The following is a 21,015-nucleotide window of genomic DNA, read 5'->3' on the forward strand; positions in this document are numbered from 1 at the left end:
TATTTTTCCAGCTTTTTAAAAAAAGTTAAAATTACATTCTCAGACTATTATGCTCTTCAGCCTGTCACTTGTTGGACAGAAAATTTAGAGCCACAGAAAATTATTAGTCCCTTTTGGAAAAATCTTCACCTGAAATTTTATATTTTCTTCACGATTTTGCTTTTGATTGGTGAATAAATTAAAAGACAGTCAACCCTGGTAAGCAATCCTAAGTTTTAGTTCACTATTGTTCAGAAACAACCTACTTAATTTACTTCATATTTCTTAAAAAAACATTTATTGTAGCTCTAATTAATTTTTTAACCCAGAGTCCTCTGTATCAGAAAGAGAGGAAAAGGGACAAAACTGTCCTATGTAGAAATCTAGCTACAACTCTAACAGCAGAATGGCTGACACTGCTCCATGATGGACCTTCATCTCAAGTGTTGTAAGTCCACCTGCATCTACTTTTTTTAAAATTTTGTGATGCTCACTGGAGCTACTGTAATTAATATAATTTAAGGAACTACCCTCAATGGATCATGTAATAGCTATCTTACCATTCTGAAAGATTTGTATTTGCCTCTTTAGTCATGAACTGGAATTGTTCAAGTAAACTGGAAAGCAACCAATGCACAGTCAGGACTGAACCAAGCCGCCTCATTGGGTCTACCATGTGATAAAGGTCACGCAGGAAAGTTTGAATCTTGGGTGCAGCAGAAGGGAAAAGCTGAAAAGAGAGACACTGATTAGAGACTGCACATTATAATATTTGTAAAATGCAAAGTAGTGCAATTATTAGAAGACAGTGTATATAGCATATGCATGGATATATATTTTAGTGTTCTTTCCCCCACATGTAGAAAAGGACTGTCTAGCCCAGCCTTGCAAATCAGGATTACTACTATTGACATGGAAGTCTAACTCCTTTGCCTCTGATTCGACTTCCAGATCTATTAGACTCAATCCCTCTTCAGAAAGCCTCATCATTTCCCAGCCCTGATACCCAGCAGATCTAGAAGAAATCCTTATATTATGCAGGCTTTCTGAATAACAGACCCAGTTACAGATTTTTGTTTCCTCAGTTCTTGCCATTTCCCTCATTAACTGCCTTGCCTGTTCACAGGCACTGATGGTTATTCCTCCATCTCTGTTCTCCAAAAATGAACTCAATTGAAGTTTGAAAAAGATGCCAGATTATATATTCCACTTGCTGTTTTCACCACTTCTTCACCTATATCAATTCTCTTGGCATGATCTCAGTGTTGTACTGTCTCCAGTTCTTCCATTCACACCTGCTTTGCTTCATTGTAATTCTATTTTCTTACCAACTCATCAGTCATTTACATGGTTTTCTTCCTTTTCCTTTCCTTCTATTTTCTGGTATCTGTTTCTGCTTTAGCTGTTCTTTTCAATAAATCTTCAATTCAAATTCTCTGCTCTATTTCTTTATCTCTTTTAATTTAAATCCCCTAAATCCTCCAAAATAAGATCAGCATAACCTCTATTTCCCTGCTTTCCTGTCCATCCAGCCTAATGCATGGGCCAGAGACAGCAAAGAATGGTAATGAAGGAAAAAAAGTTGAGATTTATATTAAAAAAGTATCCAATACAACAAAATTCTGTTTATTTATTTATTTATTTACCAGCTCAAATTGTCCAAGACTCTTCAGCTCCTTTATGAAAGTAATCATTGAATTTATCTCTTCTAAAGACAAACATTGCTCATCTTCTCTGTGGTAAGTTCCATCCTATGAAGGAAAGGGTAGCACAGTCTGGTGAAATCACATGGAAAGCCATGTGCTTTCATTAGACCCCAATCCCTTTGGTGATCAAAGGAACAAGTTACAGCGGCTCCCAACTTGCCCTAACCTCATCCAAAGTCATGTCAAGCCCGCTCCTTGATAGCTCTTCCCATTTTTTATTCCAGTTTATTCTAGACTAGACTGTGCATTAGCTTTGTGGAGAAAAGTACTCACAGAAACTACCACGGGAAGAGACTGCAAGCACAGACAATGAAGTGGACAGTTTGAAATGTGGCATGGTCTCCTGTGGAACACAGACTTAGGTAATCGTGCCATACATGTGCATGTCTGCAGCTTCCCACTTTATTCTATCACAAATTTAGAACCCATGACCCTCTTCTAGTCAACAACTGTCTGAAAGGCAGAAGTCACATGGATAATTCAGTCCCTGTAAGTCTTGCAAGCAGGGATCTCCTCAGAAATGCACCAGACGGAGAAATACTGTTAGTGATCCCAGCTTGTCAGAAATAGTTTTCACTAGTGAGGCAAACTTTATACAGATCCTATAAATGCAAAAAAAAAAAAAAAAAATGCAATTGGATCTTGCATCTAAAATAAGACACAAAACTGTGGGAATCAAAATTTAATTCTGATGCTCATGAATCTATATGAATCTACAGTTCTAGGTCTATGAAACACACAAACCTGTATATTAAAAAAGACTGTTTAAAAAAATGGTGGGGAAATTACTTTGTTAAAATTTTAAATATATAATTAAAGTACTGTACTTTGAGAAATTACATAATTTGAGAGTGGAATTTTTATAAAAGAAAATTAGATTGTTTAATATAATTGCAGTTTTATTCCCCAGAATTCAGTAACAGATAGTTTTGATTAAATAAATACTTAATTCTGTAAGTTGGCACTTATGATTTCAGAAAGGCATACAACTTAGAATGAAATATTTTCACATATTAATAATAAGGAAAAGGTGGAATGAACTACCTTGCTCACAGTTGATCCATATATTTTTTGTAAAGCTTCTATGAAACTGAATGTTGAGGATTCATTAGATAAGAGAAATTTAAAGGTATCTTCAAAAAGAAATTCTTTGAAAGTTTGGTCCTGAGTATTTGATTCATCATCTTGAAAGTCGAAGTTTTCGTGCACCTGTTGGAAACAATGCAAGAATTTATAGTTTGGATATCAAGTCCAGTCTTCTCATAACCACATATACCAAACTGGAACTATTTATTAAGAAAAAAGTGATAATAACACCAATAAAACAGACAGGATTATAACAAATGCTGTACCACGTTCTCTGTCAGAACTACGCACCACAATGTTTGCTGACCTCCAGTGGCTAGAGTACAATATCACATTCCCATGTGAGAGCTTTTATTCATGTGCTTGATTTGAATTTTCATAAACAGTTATTATTTATAATTATAAGTATTGTAAATAATTATTAATAAGTTAATAAGAAACTATTAAACCCTACTGATTTACTGTACATGTATGGATTATGGCTGATGGTTGAGACTACTATGCAGGCAGGTAAACACTATGCTTTATTTTTAGTTTTTTAAGCAGCTCCTGGGAGAATTTTTTCACAGGCTGGTATACAATTATTAAATTGTTATGACAGGTCACATTTCTTACACTAGCTAAACAATTCTTGTCAGACTAATTAAGGATATTAATAAAGTCTTCATGGATCTTTTAGATTATGCAAACTTTCTTTCTTATGTCCGTTTTTCCTTTGTGTTTAAAGGAATTATTTTTTTATTATTATTTATTTTGTGAAGGATGGAGATATTGACTGCACTGTTGTTACTAGAAACTTGAACAGATTTTAACTGAGGATGAATTTTAAAAGTATTCTCCTGTAATTTCCCAGGATATATTTTTTCATTGGGGTTTTTTGTATCATATGGACAAAGATTTTATATACCTTGGTATGTACAATTAGTATGTATATATAGGGGTAATGAGAAGCAGCTGGAAAGCAGTACAATTTTCATTTCTAAACAGGCTGCTCTGAGGCAGGAGTGGTACAAAACTGGCACAGGAAGTTTATGCCACCAGTCACATTTCTCTGTTGTTGAGGGCCGGAGGATGGTCCAGGAAGAAGACAGCACAGTGGAGGTTAAAGCACTTCATGAACTGAAGAAGTACAATATAATTCATTGAGAACTTTAATTTGTATTAAAAGCCAACTGTGGTATTTTAACTTCCTCCCTTCACCTTTGTTCTGACATAGTTAATACCTAACTCTACTTTCATGCAGTGCATCCCATGGATATTGTTTTGCTGATATTCACATTGGCGTGATAGTCCTTTAATGCCAAACCTGAAAGTTTTTCACATTTTAATGGTGTGGTGAACTTCATCACAGGAAATCTGTCCCTTAAAAACTGGTTTCTTCCACAGCAACACTCCACTTTTAGGCAAAATTAATATTAATGTATTTGTATATTTCTCAGAGATTTGAGGGTACCTATCAAAGAAGGTTCCCTCCTGTGTTCTTTTTGGTGTAAATTTTTTGGGTCAAGCAATAATCTGTAATTTTCTCACCTCAAGAACTACTGGGTATATGGAGGTGCCAAATCCAATGTCAAAGGTTAGCATCTGAAAACATTGGCTGCATCTGAAATACAATATAACAGGAATCACATTCAGTGAGGTTAGTTAGGTACTGCTGTGAAATGTAGAACTGTGGAATCATTTATGCTGGAAAAGACCTTTAAGACCATCAAGTCCAACATAACACTGCTAAGTTCACTACTAATCTGTATGCCTATATATGCTGCAATGACATACACACAGGTCCAGAGAACACACACAAGAATGTACACACATAGGTCAAGAGACAGCATGCGATGCAGATTAAATAAAATTTCTAAGAAGAGACAGCAGCATTAAACATACATTGAGTCAGACTGTGAGCTGACAAAACCAGTGCTACATTAAAGTGTATTCATAGGGTTGACTTTCAAACCAGTGAGGGAGGTGAACTACGCTGGAGGATGAAATGCCTTTTGATGAAAATTAGGTCCTGCAAAAGTCTTGAAACATCTGGGGGGCAAGAGATGGTGAAACTAACTCTCCGGGCTTATTGAAGCCTAAGAGTTGTGCTGCACCTACGGGGACGTTTAAAGGCATGGGCCAGGAGCTCTAAGCAAGTCTTGGGTTACACAACCAAGAGATATCCACCCCATTGGTAAAATAATGTTAGCATTTCAACCGCTGTAAAAATAGTTCCACCCCTGTTACACTCTTCCCCTCCTCACTACCCTCTCCACTCACAATGTAGGCTTTATTCCCAACTTGCATAAGTCAAATAATGTGCTTTATGGTACTGCTACTAAAACATCTGGGATCTCAAATAGCTTTATAAAACATATAAATGTAATAAACAGTAACTTATTTAGTATTTATCATAAAAATGTCAGGGATATGACATAACATATGTCGAACAAATTAATTTTAATTAATAAAAATACTACATAATAGAGGTTGAGTTATGTGTAAGAACTGTAACACTCTAATAGAAGTGACTACAATGATATAACACCCACAGTAATGTGACTGTTGCTCCCTAGGTGTATCTCATAAGGTACATTTCATGAAGTATTCTACATTGTTTTTTGTTCAGATTGCCTGCTGCAGCCAGCTCTGAACCATCTGGGCTACTCTACCATTAAATATTTGACATATGACCAAAGGCTCACTGAAGGGAAATACAGCTTTATATATGTTACGACTAGCCCAACCGTGAGTAATTTCTGTTCATTTGTGCTGCCTGAAACGCTTCATCAGGACATAGCAGCTGGTCCTAAGTATTCATCATAACATTTGCACAAACTGGAAACACTGTAGATATTGCAGTTTTACTCCTTAAATGCAGCATGTCCTCACTTTATAAGGAAGTATGAAATAGCAGGGGATTGTTTTATTTTAGAAGTCATGTTTCTTGTATAATTTCTATTCTTTTCTAAGAAGCTAAGTTATCTTGACAATAACATAGTAATGATCACTGCAAGTCACTTACTGATTGAAAGAATTTGGTCCTGAGGCAGATGATTCACTGAAGACCTCAGTTATAAGTAGAAGTTTGCTTATAGCTTCCTTCATGTTGTTGAAGGCTTGTTGAGGAGAACTGCTTTTGAAGAATATCTCAAAAAACCTTTGTAGCTGTGAATAAGATTACATATATTTTTGAACATTTATAGTATCAGTGTTTAAGATCATAAATTAAAAGGCTGGTAGAAGTAAAACTTGCCTTAGAATGTCAACTCCAGTTCTTATTCATTCACACAGTAAAGTGGCATGAAAAGCTCTACACAGCATACTAGTGAGAATGATTTTTTTGTTTACAAATAAGTACATCAGAAACAAACTCTGTATTGATGTTTTAAAAAATATTGCTCACAGTCTAAGCTTACTTCACTAAAACCTTTTGCTGTCACTGGTTATAGGCAATGGAAACCACAAACACTTATTTCTTCAGCAATAAGTAATAGCACACTCACAGTAAAAGCCTTTTCTCTTTTTAACATACTGTGCCAAGGGTTATCCCACTTGAACTTGAGTAAAAATCCACACACCAGGTTAACAAGCTTTAAAACAAACATAGAAGAAAGATGTTGAAAAAAATATCAGCCACCGCAACCTGTGTTTTGACTGAACTCTTGCACATCCTGAGGTTTCTGGACTTGTGAATCCTCCCAGTGGCATATTCACTGGCCTGCACAACACTGTCCTCAGCTGCTTTCATCACTCATGTGAATTAACCCATCTTGTCACTTCAGATGATTCAGGGAAAGAACTGGAGCAGCACAGAGCCCCAGTGATGAGTGGACACAGACAGGTTTTGTTGCAAGAGTCCTCTGCGCTAAAAAATGGGCTGTCTTTGAACTATATTTCCATTAGAGTTATCACACAGCACAGAACTCAAATAATGTCTGAACTATGTAAAACTATCAGATAATTTAGTAGTAATATATTAAGAAACAGATGCATTTATATAGTAAAAAAGTGTTATCTTCTGAGATAAGGCACATAAAGTACACATAGAACATGTTCAGTATTGATATTCTTGAAAGAAAAATTTCTGGCTATTTCCAGAAATTTCTCTACTAAATTGACTTAGAAATTTCATTATATATTTTCTGTTATCACCCACTTATACATGTCCCACTGGGGTAACATGATGGAAGTGTGCAGGCTTCTGTAGACAACCCCACTGGGGACGAATGTGGTTGGTGTCTCTCTAGCTGCCTTTGATTACTACGGTCACAACTGAATATCCACCGTGGATGGGTTAACCAAGCCTGACCTTTAGCAGAAGTCTGCAACAATGTTTAATGTGATATTTTGGCTCTAACAGAGAATTACAGAAGCACAGAATGGTTGAGGTTAGAAGGGATGTCTGGAGGTTATCTTGTCCAACCCCACTGCTCAAGCAGGGTCATCTACAGCCAGGTGGCCAGGACTGTGTCCAGATACCTTTAGAATACCTCCAAGGATAAAGACTTGCACATAGGATATAGCTCACATGACTGGAATGGTGTCATGGATGGCTACATACATTTTAGAAAAGACAGGCCAGCAAAGAGGAGTGGTGGAGTTGCTCTTCACATGAGAGAGCAAATAGAATGCATCAAGCTCTGCCTAGGGGTCGATGCAGAACGAGTCAAGAGCTTATGAGTAAAGATTAAGGGGCAGGACAACATGGGTGACACTGTTGTGGGTGCTTGCTACAGGCCACCTGATCAGGGAGAGGAAGCCAGTGAGGCCTTGTACAGACACTCGGAGGTAGCCTCATGATCACAGGCCCTGGTTCTCATGGGGGACTTGATAACCTCCCTGATATCTGTTGAAAGGACAACACAGCTAGGCGCACGCAGTCCAGGAGGTTCCTGCAGAGCATTGATGATAACTTTTTTTGGCACGGGTGGTGGAGAGGCCAGCAAGGTGAGGTGTGCTACTGGACCTTGTACTAACAAAGGACTGGCTGGGGACAAGGCTGGGGGCAGCCTTGGCTGCAGTGACCATGAGATGGTGGAATTCAGAGAATGGAGAAAGCAGGGCAACAAGCAGGATTGCGGCCCTGGACTTCAGGAGAGCTAACTCTGGTCTCTTCGGGTACCTGTTTGGAGGAATCCCATGGATCAGGTCTCTAGAATGCAGGGGGGTCCAAGAGAGCTGGCTAATATTCAAGCATCACTTCCTCTAGGCTCAAGATTGGTGCATCCTTATGAGTAGGAAATCAAGCAAAGAAGGCAGGAGGCCTGCCTGGGTAAGCAAAGAGCTTCTGGCAAACCTCAAACAGAAGGACATTTATGGGATGTGGAAAAAGGGACAGGCCACTTGGGAGTAATATAGGAACATTGTCAGAACATGCAGGGAGGCAATGAGGAAGACTTAGGTCCATTTGGAATTAAATCTGGTGAGGGAGGTCAAGGATAACAAGAAGTACTTGTTCAAGTACATCAGCAGCAATAGGATGGCTAGAGAAAATGTGAGCCTGCTGCTGAATGAGGTGGGTACCCTGGCAATGATGGACACTACTAAGTGCTGCCTTTGCTTCAGTATTTACTGCTCAGGCCAGCCCTCCCAGACCCTGGAGGCAAGAGAAGCCTGGAGAAAGGAAGACTCTCCCTTGGTCAATCAGGATCATGTTAGAGATTACTTTAAGCAAACTTGACACCCACAGATCCATGGGCCCCAACGGGATGCACCCCTGAGTGTTGAGGGAGCTGGCAGATGTTATTGCTAAGCCACTCTCCATCATCTTTGAAAGGTCATGGAGAACAGGAGAGGTGTCTGAGGACTGGAGGAAAGCCAGTGTCACTCCTGTCTTCAAAAAGGGCAAGAAGGACAACCCAGGAAACTACAGGTTGGTCAGCCTCACTTCCACCCCTGGAAAGGTGATGAAACAGCTCATCCTGGAGGTCACCTCGAAGCGTGAGGAGGAAAAGAAGGTCATTAGGAACGGTGAACATGGATTCACCAAGAGGCAATGATGCCTGATGAACCTGGTAGTCTTCTATGATGGAATGACTGGATAGGTAGACAAGGGGAGAGTGGTGGATGTGGTCTGCCTTGACCTCAGCAAGGCTTTGACGCTGTCTCCCATAACATCCTCATAGGTAAGCTCAGGCAGTGTGGGTTAGATGGGTGGATGGTGAGGTGGACTGAGAACTGGCTGAATGGCAGAGATCAGAGGGTCAGCAGCAGCAGTGTAGAGTCCAGCTGGAGGCCTGTAGCCAGCGGTGTTCCCCAGGGGTCAGTATGGGGTCCAGGCTTGTTCAATCTATTCATCAATGACCTGGATGAGGGGACAGAGCCACCCTCAGCAGTTTACTGATGATACAGAACCGGGAGGCTCCGCTGATCCCTCAGGAGGCCGCGCTGCCATTCAATGAGACCTGGGCAGGCCGGAGAGTTGGGCAGATGAACTGATGAATTTCAACAAAGGCAAGTGTAGGGTCCTGCACCTGGGGAGGGACAGCCTCGTGCACCAGTACAGGCTGGGGCTGACCTGCTGGAAGGCAGCTCTGCAGAGAAAGGCCTGGGAGTGCTGGTGGACAGCAAGGTGCCCATGAACCAGCATGTGCCTTTGTGGCCAAGAAGGCCAGTGGGATCTTGGAGTGCATTAGGAGGATCATGGCCAGCAGGCCAAGAGAGTATATCCACATCTGGAGCATTGTGTCCAGTTCTGGGCTTCCCCATTCAAGAGAGACAGGGAACTACTGGAGAGGGCCCAGCGGAGGGCTACGGGGATGGTGAGGGGACTGGAGCATCTCCCCTGTGAGGGAAGGCTGAGGGAGCTGGGCCTGTGTAACCTGGGGAAGAGACAGCTGAGGGGGGATCTTGTCAATGCCTACAAATATCGTTAAAATCGAGTGTCAAGAGGATGAGGCCAGGCTCTTTTCAGTGGTGCCCAGCGACAGGACAAGGGGCAACGGGCACAAATTGCAACACAAGAAGTTCCACCTGTATATGAGGAAGAACTTCTTTACTTTGAGGGTGGCAGAGCACTGGAACAGGCTGCCCAGAGAGGCTGTGGAGTCTCCTTCTCTGGAGACATTCAAAGCCCGCATGGACGTGTCTCTGTGCCACCTGCTGTAGGTGAAGCTGCTTTAGCAGAGGGTTGGACTGGATGATCTCCAGAGGTCCCTTCCAACCCTGATCATTCTGTGACTCCACAGTGTCTCTGGGCAACTTGTACCAGTGCTCAATCACCTTCAGAGTAAAAAAGTGTTTCCTGACCTTCGGAAGGAAACTGCTGTGTTTCAGCCTATGGCCTCTTGTGCTGTCACTGGGCACCACTAAAAAGAGCCTGACCTTCTTTTCTTTACAGCCTCCCTTCAGGTATTGATACCTGATGAGATCCCCCTAAGCCCCTGAAAAGCTTCTCCAGGCTAAACAGTCCCAGCTCTCTCAGACTTTCATCACATAAGAAATGCTCCAGTCCCTTAGTCATCTTAGCGGCCCTCCTCTGAACTCTCTCCACATCCCTCTTGCACTGGAGAGTCCAGAACTGGGCACAGTACTCCAGATGTGCCACAAGGGCAGACTGCTGGCTGATGACCAACTTAGTGTCCACCAAGATTCCTAGGTCCTTTTCTGCAAAGCTGCTTTCCCATGGGTTGGCCTCCAGCAAGTACTGGTGTCTTTGTTGTTCCTTCGTTGTTCCTTCCCGGGTACAGGACTTTGCGCTTCCCCTTGCTGAACTCCATGAGGTTCCTGTCAGCCTATTTTTCCAGCCTGTTGAGGTCCCTCTGGGTGGCAGCATGACCCTTTGTTGTATCATCCACTCCTCCTAGTTTTGTTTCATTAAAGGGTACACTCTCTCCCATCATCCAGACATTTAACAAAGATGTTGAACAAGAATGGACCCACTAAGGATCCCTGGGGTACACCGTTAGTTACGGGTGATGTGTTATGATGTATTCACTGTGCAAACACCAGATCTTGCCACATACTTCTGTGCACTCTAGGCCACGGAATTTTCTAGACAGTGTTGGAGCCTCCCCTCATGAGCATGAATACTGCCAAGCATGCTGGTGTGCATCAGCATGGATGAATTGCTTTCAGTTTCTTCAGGCAGCATATTGCACTTAAGTGTAATAAGCACCCTCCACTTTCCTTTTCAAAAAACCTACCGCCAGCCATGGGAAATCCTCAAGTACGCAGCTAACAATGGTTGTCCTTTGCTATTTGCTCTCTTCAGTTCTAGTAGCTCCATTCCGTTTTGCTGGTAAATAACTTGTGGGTAGGAAGTTGGTCGGCCTGTCTTCCAGTTCTTATCACCTCTGGCTTTATTTTAACAAGTGGTTCCCTTCCCAGGCTTTACTGACTAAAAGGAAGTGTCCCCATGCGCAGATCTGGGCTGAAGGCATGCAGTGCCTAGGACATTTCCCCCTCTTTCTGATAAAGCTACTTGAAATGCCAGTAGGAACAACAGTATACATAGTAAAGTTATAAAATTAAACCTCTGACTGCCAGGCAATTGCAAAGTAAAAGTTGCACACATAGCCTCAACTCTTCCCTTTAGATATTTGCGTGATATTGAAATCTTGAATTGCATCACACTGTATTTTTATGCTGTAGAAAGTTTTCCCTATGTACTGCAATTCCATGAGTGTTTAGGGCAAAACAGCCCTGGAACTGCTATTTAGAAAGATTATGCAAATCCTCAGATCACACGCCATTTCATTGCCACAACAGACTGAAAGGGATTCCACGTTTCCCAAACTTTAAGATCACGAAAGCTGTGTTTCTCCCAGAGAGTAGTACAAAGGTTAAGAACAAGAAGCTGCACATTTTTCAAATCAGTTGTTCTGCTTTAGATTCATATCTCAGTGAAATTGTCCCGTTTCAGTTCCTTGGCCAGGCCAAACCAGTTAAATGATTATTCAAGCAAAATAAAAAATTAAAATGAAGACTCATTGCACCAAGGTGGAACTACATGGTGGTTCTTCAGCTGAGTTTGAGAACAATTTCCAGCATCTCTGCCAGATCCTGTATAGCACTCACATTCCTCCTACAGTGACTTGCACCTTTTCTCTAATTTTCTAAATCTGCAGTAGGTAATGGGGGACTAAGTGAGAAGCTCTGTTGTTTTGCTGCACAGGAAACATAAGGAGTTGCAGTATTTTGTAAGGAGAGGTGTAGATTATTGGAAGGAAGGGTGAGAGGAACAGAAAAAGCCCCATTAGCTCATTTGCTCCTCACCATGAATCAATTCCTAAGCACTTCAACACAAAGGACACGCAATGATTATATTTCTAGTGAGAATTGATGAAAGACAGAGTTATTTGCCCTACTTGCACTCAGAGCAGGCCGTTGGCTATAATAGCCAACTCTTTCCAACACAACAGGCATTGAAATAAAATTGGCTTGTCCCAGGATCTGCATTTTGCTTACATCCCCCCTTAGCCAGACCGGAGAAGCAGCATTGCACAACAGGTTCTCATTAGGGGTTATCAGGTTTCAGGACAATGTTTATTCTAAACCAGGGACAGAAAATAAATATTTAGTCAGGCTGGTTCAGGACCAACAGAGACAAGAGACAAACACTTCAGATTGAATTCCAATTAATGAAAAAAATCCCATTTGTTTAAATTCAGGTTAGGTTTGAGTCCTGCAGATTCTACAGGATTCTCAGCAACTGGTAGGGAAAATGTAATCTGTATGGATTAGTGGTGATTAAGTGTGAAAACCTGCAGCAACCTCATGTTCTTCTGAGTGTGCCCAACAAAGATGCATGAATACCTGTGTTCAGCTGCAAAATACTAAAGTCACCGAGTTGAAGGTTTCTTCAGATGATCACCACTGATGCTGGTTCTCTCACCTTCAAAGGAAACAGACCACCTGTCCAGCAAGATTCAATCTCATAATTCATTGAGTGTAATTAAAAGCAGTATTGAATAGTATAAAGGGTACAGAATGGGAGAAACTGCTGGCAGTCACAGGAACTAGTGTGAGAGAAAGCTGACCTCTGGCTGGCAGTTTTTTAAGCAGAGGAATAGGGATTAAATTTTAGTAGGCTGCAAAACTTAATGCAGGTATGCACGCATATTTTGTACAATGACACCATTGTATACAGAATTGCAAGACCTCTCAGAAACTTGAAGACATTCATCCACATGCTGGATGCATACAGTTGGAGGTATAGTCCACATACTTATGTAATGAAATGTGTAAATGCAGCCAAATTACATGGATCAAACACACATTCTCTGTAAAGGCAGAAAGAACTAGGAATACTCTTAAAATTAATTTTAACTCATTGACTTTCACTCACTGATAACTACTTTTGCTTTAGGATAAGCCAGTGGGAAAAAAAAAATGGCTAACTCAGTATTATTTCTACAATGCTTTTTCTCTGAACACTTTGATATCTACTTTCTAAAGTCTGCAGTCATTAAAATAAGGTTTATGATCTCAGTGACACAGATCTCTTTGGCTTCTCAAAAATACACTGAACCATCAGTTAAAGGCCTGACACATTGAAAAAATGCAATTTAATTGACAAAGGAATTCCTATTTGCAAGCTTCGTGCACAGTTCATAGGGACTCAAGGAGAGTGGAAGAGCGTGGCACCTGCAGGGCTGGATGTTATGGTGACTGTAGTAATTCCCTTGAGAGGATTTTCCTCTGGCAGTTTTTCTGCAAATGAATTTCTTAGGAGACCTGCTGGGGCAGCCTGGGGCTGAATGGTCAGCTGAGGATTGCCCTGAGAAAGTATAAAAGCAAACGGTCACAGTCTTTCTGAGCTTTTAGCTCAGTTCTAGCACAGTCTTGCCTTCTCTGAGACAAACAAGAAGGATTTTCCTTAACTAACCTTACGAATGGCAAGAAATGCAAATTGAAAACACTTGCCTTCACCGACTGCAACGGTTAGCTTTCTGTTGGTTGTAATAGGTGTCCAGAGACACAGCTCATGTGAAGATGATTCACTCAGGTGTCAAAATCTGTAGAGGAGTCCCACCCTACAAGACTACATGGCTTAGCCTATGCACAAGTTAAACGTTATAAAGGTTACCTTTATATCTCACTGCAGAGCACAGATGCTTGAAGAGCATGATTTATGCCATCCCAAGGGAGACACCTCAAAACAGTGACATTAATTGCAATCTAAACCTGCTCTGTTCCTCCAGTGACTGTACAGGAAATCTAAATGAGACACTGAAGACAGGGAGAAGATACACTGTGGGAGTGCTCACACAGCCCACCCACAGACAACAAAACCTGTGTACCTGGAATGTACAGAACTATCTGGGAGGATGTTTGTCCCAGACTTATCATGATAAAGAAGGTGATTATCAGTGAGATTAAAGAGTAGCAGGAAATTATAAAGTGGCTTTTGGAACAAGGAAGGAGTCAGCTTGGGAAATAGTATAAAAGCAACATGGCAATTTGTGGTGGGGGGAGAGACTTTGAGGTGAAAGCAGCAGTCAAAACCTGATCAGGCACCTCCAGAAGTCAGCCTGGCTGGCATCACAGCTTCTGCCTAGACTGCAGGGAATACTAGTGTGTAAGGATGGGCAAAGGTCCCATGTGGGTCCATGTGAAACAGGCATACACAGAGCTGGACCCCCCCACTTCTCCAAGCAGAGGTGCATGCAAGAAGAGAAGCTGCATCCTAGGAGTGCGAGGCTGTGCTTTTAACCTGTGCTGCCTGTGAGACAGGGTCTGGGTAAATGTGGGTGAGTGGGTGGTTGTGACTGCAGCTTCAGAGGGTATGTATAGAAGGATGTTTAGAAATGTGAAATGTTTATTAATGTTTTTGAAGTGTCTGCTGTCATGCTTTACCTGTTCTGTTACTGAAATTGATAGTAAATCTATTATTTTTATTACTGGTTGCCAGTTAATTACATACCATCAGTTAGCCACTTTTATCCTGGTTTTGGTTAAACAATGTGAACTTATCAATTTTTTCCTGCAAGAGTGTTTCTCTTTTGGAGGTGTAGTTGAGCTCTAAACTTACCCAAGAGGCAAGGAAATAGAAGATAAGAGGCCGTTGGGGTTACTGAGTAATTCAGTGTAATTTTGAGGTTTACATTTTGAGATTTGGTGCATCTTACTTTACAGGATTTATATGAATAGATTTTGAAAGGACCTTGCTGGTTCCTAACTGTAGCCTTCAAAACTAGATGGTGGACAAAGTTACCACAATCATATCTGAAAGCAAGGTATACTTCTGAGAAGCCAAAGCATGACCTTTGTTTTCAAGAAATTACCCTTTTTGAAGTAACAAAGGGTGTCCTCTCCAGGTGGTTCTGCTATGAATTGGAGCTATTCCCTTCTCTCTGATCAATTGGATCTGTAGGGTCTCAAAAGACTTAAGGTAATTGCCTCTCCTTTAAAACAGCTGAGGATATTTTCACTTGAATCAACTCAGTCTCTGATAATTTTCAGTATAGACTCTGTACTCTCAGTTCATTTTTGTACATTCATTCTTCTTACTGCATCTATGTTTGGTGAAACTTCTTCACCAAGGCCAAATACTTTTGCGTGTAAGTAATCATTCATAGATACAAAAATATTCTTCTACACGCAAACAAGAATCTCTTTGACTATATGTATGAAGTTATCTAAATATCTAAGATGCCTGGAAGAATACAGACTGATAGAAGTCCAGAAAAGACATATTTTACGATGAAGCTATCTCCTATATTGCCTGCTAGCACAGGCAGACCTCTCCACTGATCAGAGTGTATAGAAAAAGTCATAAGAATTGTAATGGGAGAAAAATGTACCCAAAATCAAAACAATCATTCCTGAATACATCACAGAGAAAACAGTGCGGTAATTTATCATAAATCATAGTATTAGTTTTAGGTAAATCTATTTATTCCACCCCTGATTTATTATTACGATGTGCCATTTCTCTGCAGCTTTAGCATGTCGCTTGATGAAGGGGAAAACCACAGTATTATTCAGTTATTTTATACAGTAGATTTCCCATGTATACGTATTTTTCTTTACGTAAGATTTTTTTAGGGAGATGTTATTTAATAGTTCAGGACAGAAAAAAAAACAACAAAACAAACCACAAACAAAACACCTTGTCCCTCAACACTTTTATAGCTTATTTACGTAGAGGAGAAAAGGCCATCTGAGACAGGTTTCCTCTAAACATGCTTACTGTTATGAATAAGTCCAAAGACAAAGAGCTGCTTACTAGCTTCAGCAACCACTAAATTATGTCTTTTGACTGAGACTGAACTAAGAACTGTTTCCCAATCCAGCATTGACTTCTTAGTGAAAAAGTAAAGGTGATTTACTAACAGCATTTCCCAGCTCGCTGTGAAAGCAAAAGTGGATCAGCTTGATTAAGGGAAGCTGGAAAGCTTCCTTTAGGCAGCTTTACGTAGGTCTGGGAAAGCTGGGGGTCACAGAGGGGCATGCTTACAGAGCCACCTGGATTGACAGCCAGAGCAAGAGGATCTGTAGGCCAGGAGAAAAGCAGAGAGCTAAGGGCCTGGATAACAGTGTAAAGACTTACTTGTGACATATACACATGTTATAATCAGTCTAGAGCTCTCACTAGCTAAACTGGGATGTTCATAATGAGAACAGCAGAAAAGAATGCCAGGAAGAACTTTATTTGTGCACTGCATGACAGATTGGCACAGACATAGAGAAGGTAAAGAAGGAAAGATAACTCGTTCTTTCTCTTAATACAAGAATTAGGGATATGAAATTAAGTAATCAGGTAGAAGTTTTAAAGCAAACGAATACTCTTTGTCAAGCAATACCTAAATAATCTGTAGAGCCTCATTGCTGTAAGATGTTGGGGAGACCAAAAGCATTAATGGATTAAAAAAATCTAGTAGAGAATTGCATGGCAGAGAAGTCCTCTGAGGCTTATTAAACATAAAGATATATATCCCACTTCCAGTTTTGTGTTTCTAACCTTGCAGGTTATGAGAAATAGCTATAGCCTGCCTAGGGATGAGTACCAATTCATGTTTGTCCTGTTACACAGCTTCGTGATGTTTTCTTGCCTGGTTGTTGCCAGAAACAGAATGTCAGACTAAGCACGTCTTTGATCATCCCAGTCCAGACAGACTTTTGCTCTTATATCAGTGAAAAGAGAAATGATAGGGCTCTAGATACTATGAGGACAGAAAACAGAGATGGCATTTATGTTATGCTCAGTCTCCCAGGAAGAGAAGCATTACAATATTTGATTCTCTACACAGGCTACTTGCAAGAACAGTGAAATGCATATGCTAAGTCCTTACAGAACCTAATGAACAAATTTAATTTTATTCCCAAATAACCCTGCAATGTAATTGAATAAGAGTTGGTGGTAATTGTCTATTGCATTTGCTCCTGATAAATGATAGGGCAATAATAGGGAATTCAAGCATAAAAAAAGGTGAAAAACTCGTAAGACTTTCAGCCATTTCTAAGTATTTTGCTCTTTATCTGCATACATGCTTGCATTCTGTCTCACATTAAATATCTACTACTTGAAGTCGTATCAAAACTGGCCACTTGAGGGCAATACTACAACCTAATTTTAACAGTGTTTGGCTCTAAGCCAGACCTCCATGTCATATTAAAAGATGTATGTCCTGGGTAGATGAGGGTTCAGTTTTATTTGCATATATGTTAAGTATAAAAAAAAAAACACCTCTTTATTCAAGCTTCCAAATGCTTAATGCACAGAGAAAGAATTTCAGCAACTTACACCACAGCAAGCTTAACAGCAAATTGCTTTAATAAATTATGTTTACTTCACTGCGCAACTGGAAAATCACTTAAGAGCATAGTTTCATCTGAGTGTATCAAGAGTTACACAAGAACACCAGTCAAGGAATTTAAATCCAGGAAGCACCTGATTATCTATTTTGGATGAACAAAGGGATGGTGAGCCAGAGCAGGGGCCATGGGAAGCTGCTGACAGCAAAGAGACTTCCCAGGTGCCACAGGATGGCACCACTATGGGCTACAAAAGTGCATCCCTTCATTAAGAACTGCGACCAGGCTGGGAAAGGTTAATGGCAGGGCGAAGGAAGCACTTCACAGTATGTTAAACCTTGAGATAATTAATCATAAATTACTGTTTCATATACCAGCTTCTATAAAACAGAAAATTATTCAGGGGTCAGCCTCCTGCTCCATACACATGCGTAATGTCGATTAACACAAAGAGAATTATTGCATGTATCGACAGAGACCCATCCCTTAATTGGTACCATATGCAAAACAGAAAGCTTCTATTTTATTATTAATTTTCCAGTGCACAGATGGTCTAAATAAGGGGTTTCCAAATTTCCTCAAGGAAATAAGGTAATTACGCATGTCTCATATAAAAACATTTGTGTAGCCAAAAGCCATTCTCTCCCCTGCACCTCCTGCATCTTCCCAACCAGTGCCCAAATCTAGAGACACATTTTTGCCACCTCGTGACTACACACAAGATCCTCATGTCAGCTCAGGATTTACCTTCTTTTGCTTTCTGAACTGAGATACTAAAACATGTATAATCCAAAGAAAACCTGGCAGCTGGTGAGAAAAACACACTTGAACTCTTCCCGAACCGCCATTTCACCAACGCTTATTCAAGGAGTTGTGCTGAAGCCTTGCCACTATGATCAGGATAAGTAAATCTGAGTTGTAAAAACCATTTACAATAGTTTACTCACAAAGGAGCAGTGGGGAATACAGTATTATTTAATTCATTAAACTCCTGATTTTTCTTCAGACAGTTTCTCTTGATCATTTGAAATCCTCTGGTACCTCATCTCCAGTCTTTTTAAAACTCTCTCTTTCATATATAGCATATCCTGGTTACTTCCAGCAACCATAAAGTGCTGTTGTACATAGGAGATCAAATTTTAAACTTAAAATTGTCATAGTAATGTTGCAACCAGGTTAACCACAATTGTGGATTAATTTCTCATTGATAATACTTTAATTATACTGGTATGAGAAAACTGGCTGACCGGAGACCTGTATACACTGTGGAGGTCTCTAAATTGTTGTGCAACATTACTGAAAGCAGCACATCTATGATAGCAATGCAGCAGATTAAAATTATTCTCATCTCTACATTAAAAAAAAAAAAAATTAAAAAAAAATCTGGCAGCTGCTTTTGGGGAAATAACACATCAAACACTAGCAAATTTTTCCAGGTCAAAGTCTCCTCTATAGGCATGTTCAGTCCCGGTAACAGTGATGGGTATTCTGTCAATCAGCGGAAGAACAGGTCTTAGAGATCTTTTCTGTCTTTATCGAGTATTAACATGTTAGATCTCCATAACATAACAAGCCATTTTCCTTCCTACACAATAGAGTTGTCCTAAGCTTAGCAGCTTTCCGGACCAGGTTGCTTGGCTTGTTGCAAACGCGGTAGCTCCACTGACTAATTTGGGAGGCGATCAGTCTGCTGGCATTGTACATCCCACTGGCAACAAGTTATGGCTCCATGAAGTTTATGAGAAACTTGAGGTAATCTCATCCTGAAGGATATCAGTGGATGAATTCAAACCTTCTCCTAAGTGTTGTTTTCTGACTGATAATCTCCTACCTGATGCCTCTGCACCAAGCACAGAAGCCTCTCTATGATATTCCCAGTAGTGCTTTCTGGCCAGTCCATGAATTCCCAGTGTCTCACTTCTCCTGGAGACTCCCTGACTCCTCCTGGGTTCTTTATAGGGCACATTGTTTATGCTGAGACAGTCTTATATACCCCACTTTCCATCATTTTGTTGATTTGCATTTCAATCTATACATCACTACAAATGTGCTTTCTGTGGTGCCTATTTTTCGTTTATTTCTTGCCATTTTGATAAATCTGCCTGAAGGTGTGGAAGATATAACACCACAGCAGCAGTAAGCAGATTGGAACTACTGTAATGTACTTTTGCTTCTATCCATCATTCTTATTGCTTCCTCAGCTGCCAAAGTGCTCTGTAAATGGTGACTGGCACCCCATTCAGCAGACCTCCTTCAGTGGGAATTATTTTACAGAGCCATATCACAGTTACTAATAACTACTAGCCTTTAAAGTAGTCCCTACTTCAGCTGTGATAGTCATGCAGCTGGACATTCTGCTATTTTAATAAACATAAAACAAAACTGAACTCCAGGGTTTGAAAGTGAGTGACCATTAGTCTTCCTAAATGTAAACAGAGGAAAAAAGATGGCAAAATAATGTATCTCCGTGGGCTTCCATAGCTTCCAAGGTGGGAAAGAAAGAGAAGTAGGTTCATCTCACCTGATTTTGGCAATCTAGAATTCGACATGTTCTCTAAGAATGTCATAGCCCATGGAAGGAAGCAGACACTTTTAACAGGAAACTTGTCTCATTCCAAAATCAGTGTCTAAATTGGGTGGGATGATTTGTTCTTTAGAGGTGTCTGTTTCTCCAGTAACTAGAATTAGATAATGAGCTTAGACTAGGCATGGCTGGCATCATCAAGAGCCCTGACAGTGACAGCACAGCATTCAGACTGATCCAAAGCCACGACGTGCTCCTACCCCAAGAGGTCAAAGTGGGCAAAGTGCACCCATCCTCAGATGGCTGCTGCAGGAGCTGATCTATGTGACCTCAAGAAATAACGCTACTTTTTGACCTTATTCCTTCAAAAGGAAAGGAGCAGCTGCAGAATTGTAGTTCCTTCACAAAGAGCTGCAGTATTGCAAGAACAGTTTCTTGCTGAAAGAACAGTTTCTTGCTGAAAGAACAAAGGAATGGGAAGACAAGTTTGGAAATACACAGGACTGCTGAGTGACCTAGAGGTAGAGAGGGATCTCTGCAGGCACTTGGAGATGTTCAGAGTTAATCCAATTAAGGCACATGTGAAACATCCTTCTTCATAAAACCAAGACCATGGGAGGCCCAACCTCTCCATGGTATACTTCCTTCCCCTTATTTAGAAGTGCCCTGACCCTCTTCCATTCTGTTTTACTGCACCTAAAAAAGAAATCAAAAGTATTTTAAATATTTACTTTCCCTTTTTACAACATTGTCAATATCCGGGCAAAAGATGTTACTGCATGACAGCACCCCCACTGCTGTGCTTTAGAGAAAACTTTGTTGGAACTATTGTCAAATGTCACCAAGGAAAATGGGCTCTGAGGAAAGCAAACCCCAGGCCACACTGCACAGGGCAGCTCTTCCCAGCTTCATAAAGCAAACCCCACTTGTTCCGAGAAATGAAAGCAGTACTTTAGGAGAATATTCACTGCCAGTTGTGGACTGCAAATAAAGGAGAAGCAAAAAAGAAGAAAGATATTAGCTGTTTTTCTGCCT

General features: G+C 40.6%; 1 protein-coding gene across 2 annotated transcripts in view; it reads right to left on the reverse strand.

Moving 5' to 3' along the window:
- CPED1 (cadherin like and PC-esterase domain containing 1) overlaps positions 1 to 21,015 on the reverse strand; it is a 155,061-nt gene that overhangs the window by 80,125 nt on the left and 53,921 nt on the right. For both annotated transcript variants that reach the window (XM_027794017.2, XM_055808831.1), the window contains exons 8-12: positions 5,779 to 5,921; positions 4,302 to 4,374; positions 2,730 to 2,894; positions 1,626 to 1,730; positions 540 to 709 (exon numbers count right to left, since the gene is read on the reverse strand). In XM_027794017.2, coding sequence (XP_027649818.2) covers positions 540 to 709; positions 1,626 to 1,730; positions 2,730 to 2,894; positions 4,302 to 4,374; positions 5,779 to 5,921 — 656 coding nt within the window. The remainder of the gene's footprint in view (positions 1 to 539; positions 710 to 1,625; positions 1,731 to 2,729; positions 2,895 to 4,301; positions 4,375 to 5,778; positions 5,922 to 21,015) is intronic.

This window comes from Falco peregrinus, chromosome 6, assembly GCF_023634155.1.
Source record: "Falco peregrinus isolate bFalPer1 chromosome 6, bFalPer1.pri, whole genome shotgun sequence".
In the NCBI taxonomy this organism is placed as follows: Eukaryota; Metazoa; Chordata; class Aves; order Falconiformes; family Falconidae; genus Falco; species Falco peregrinus.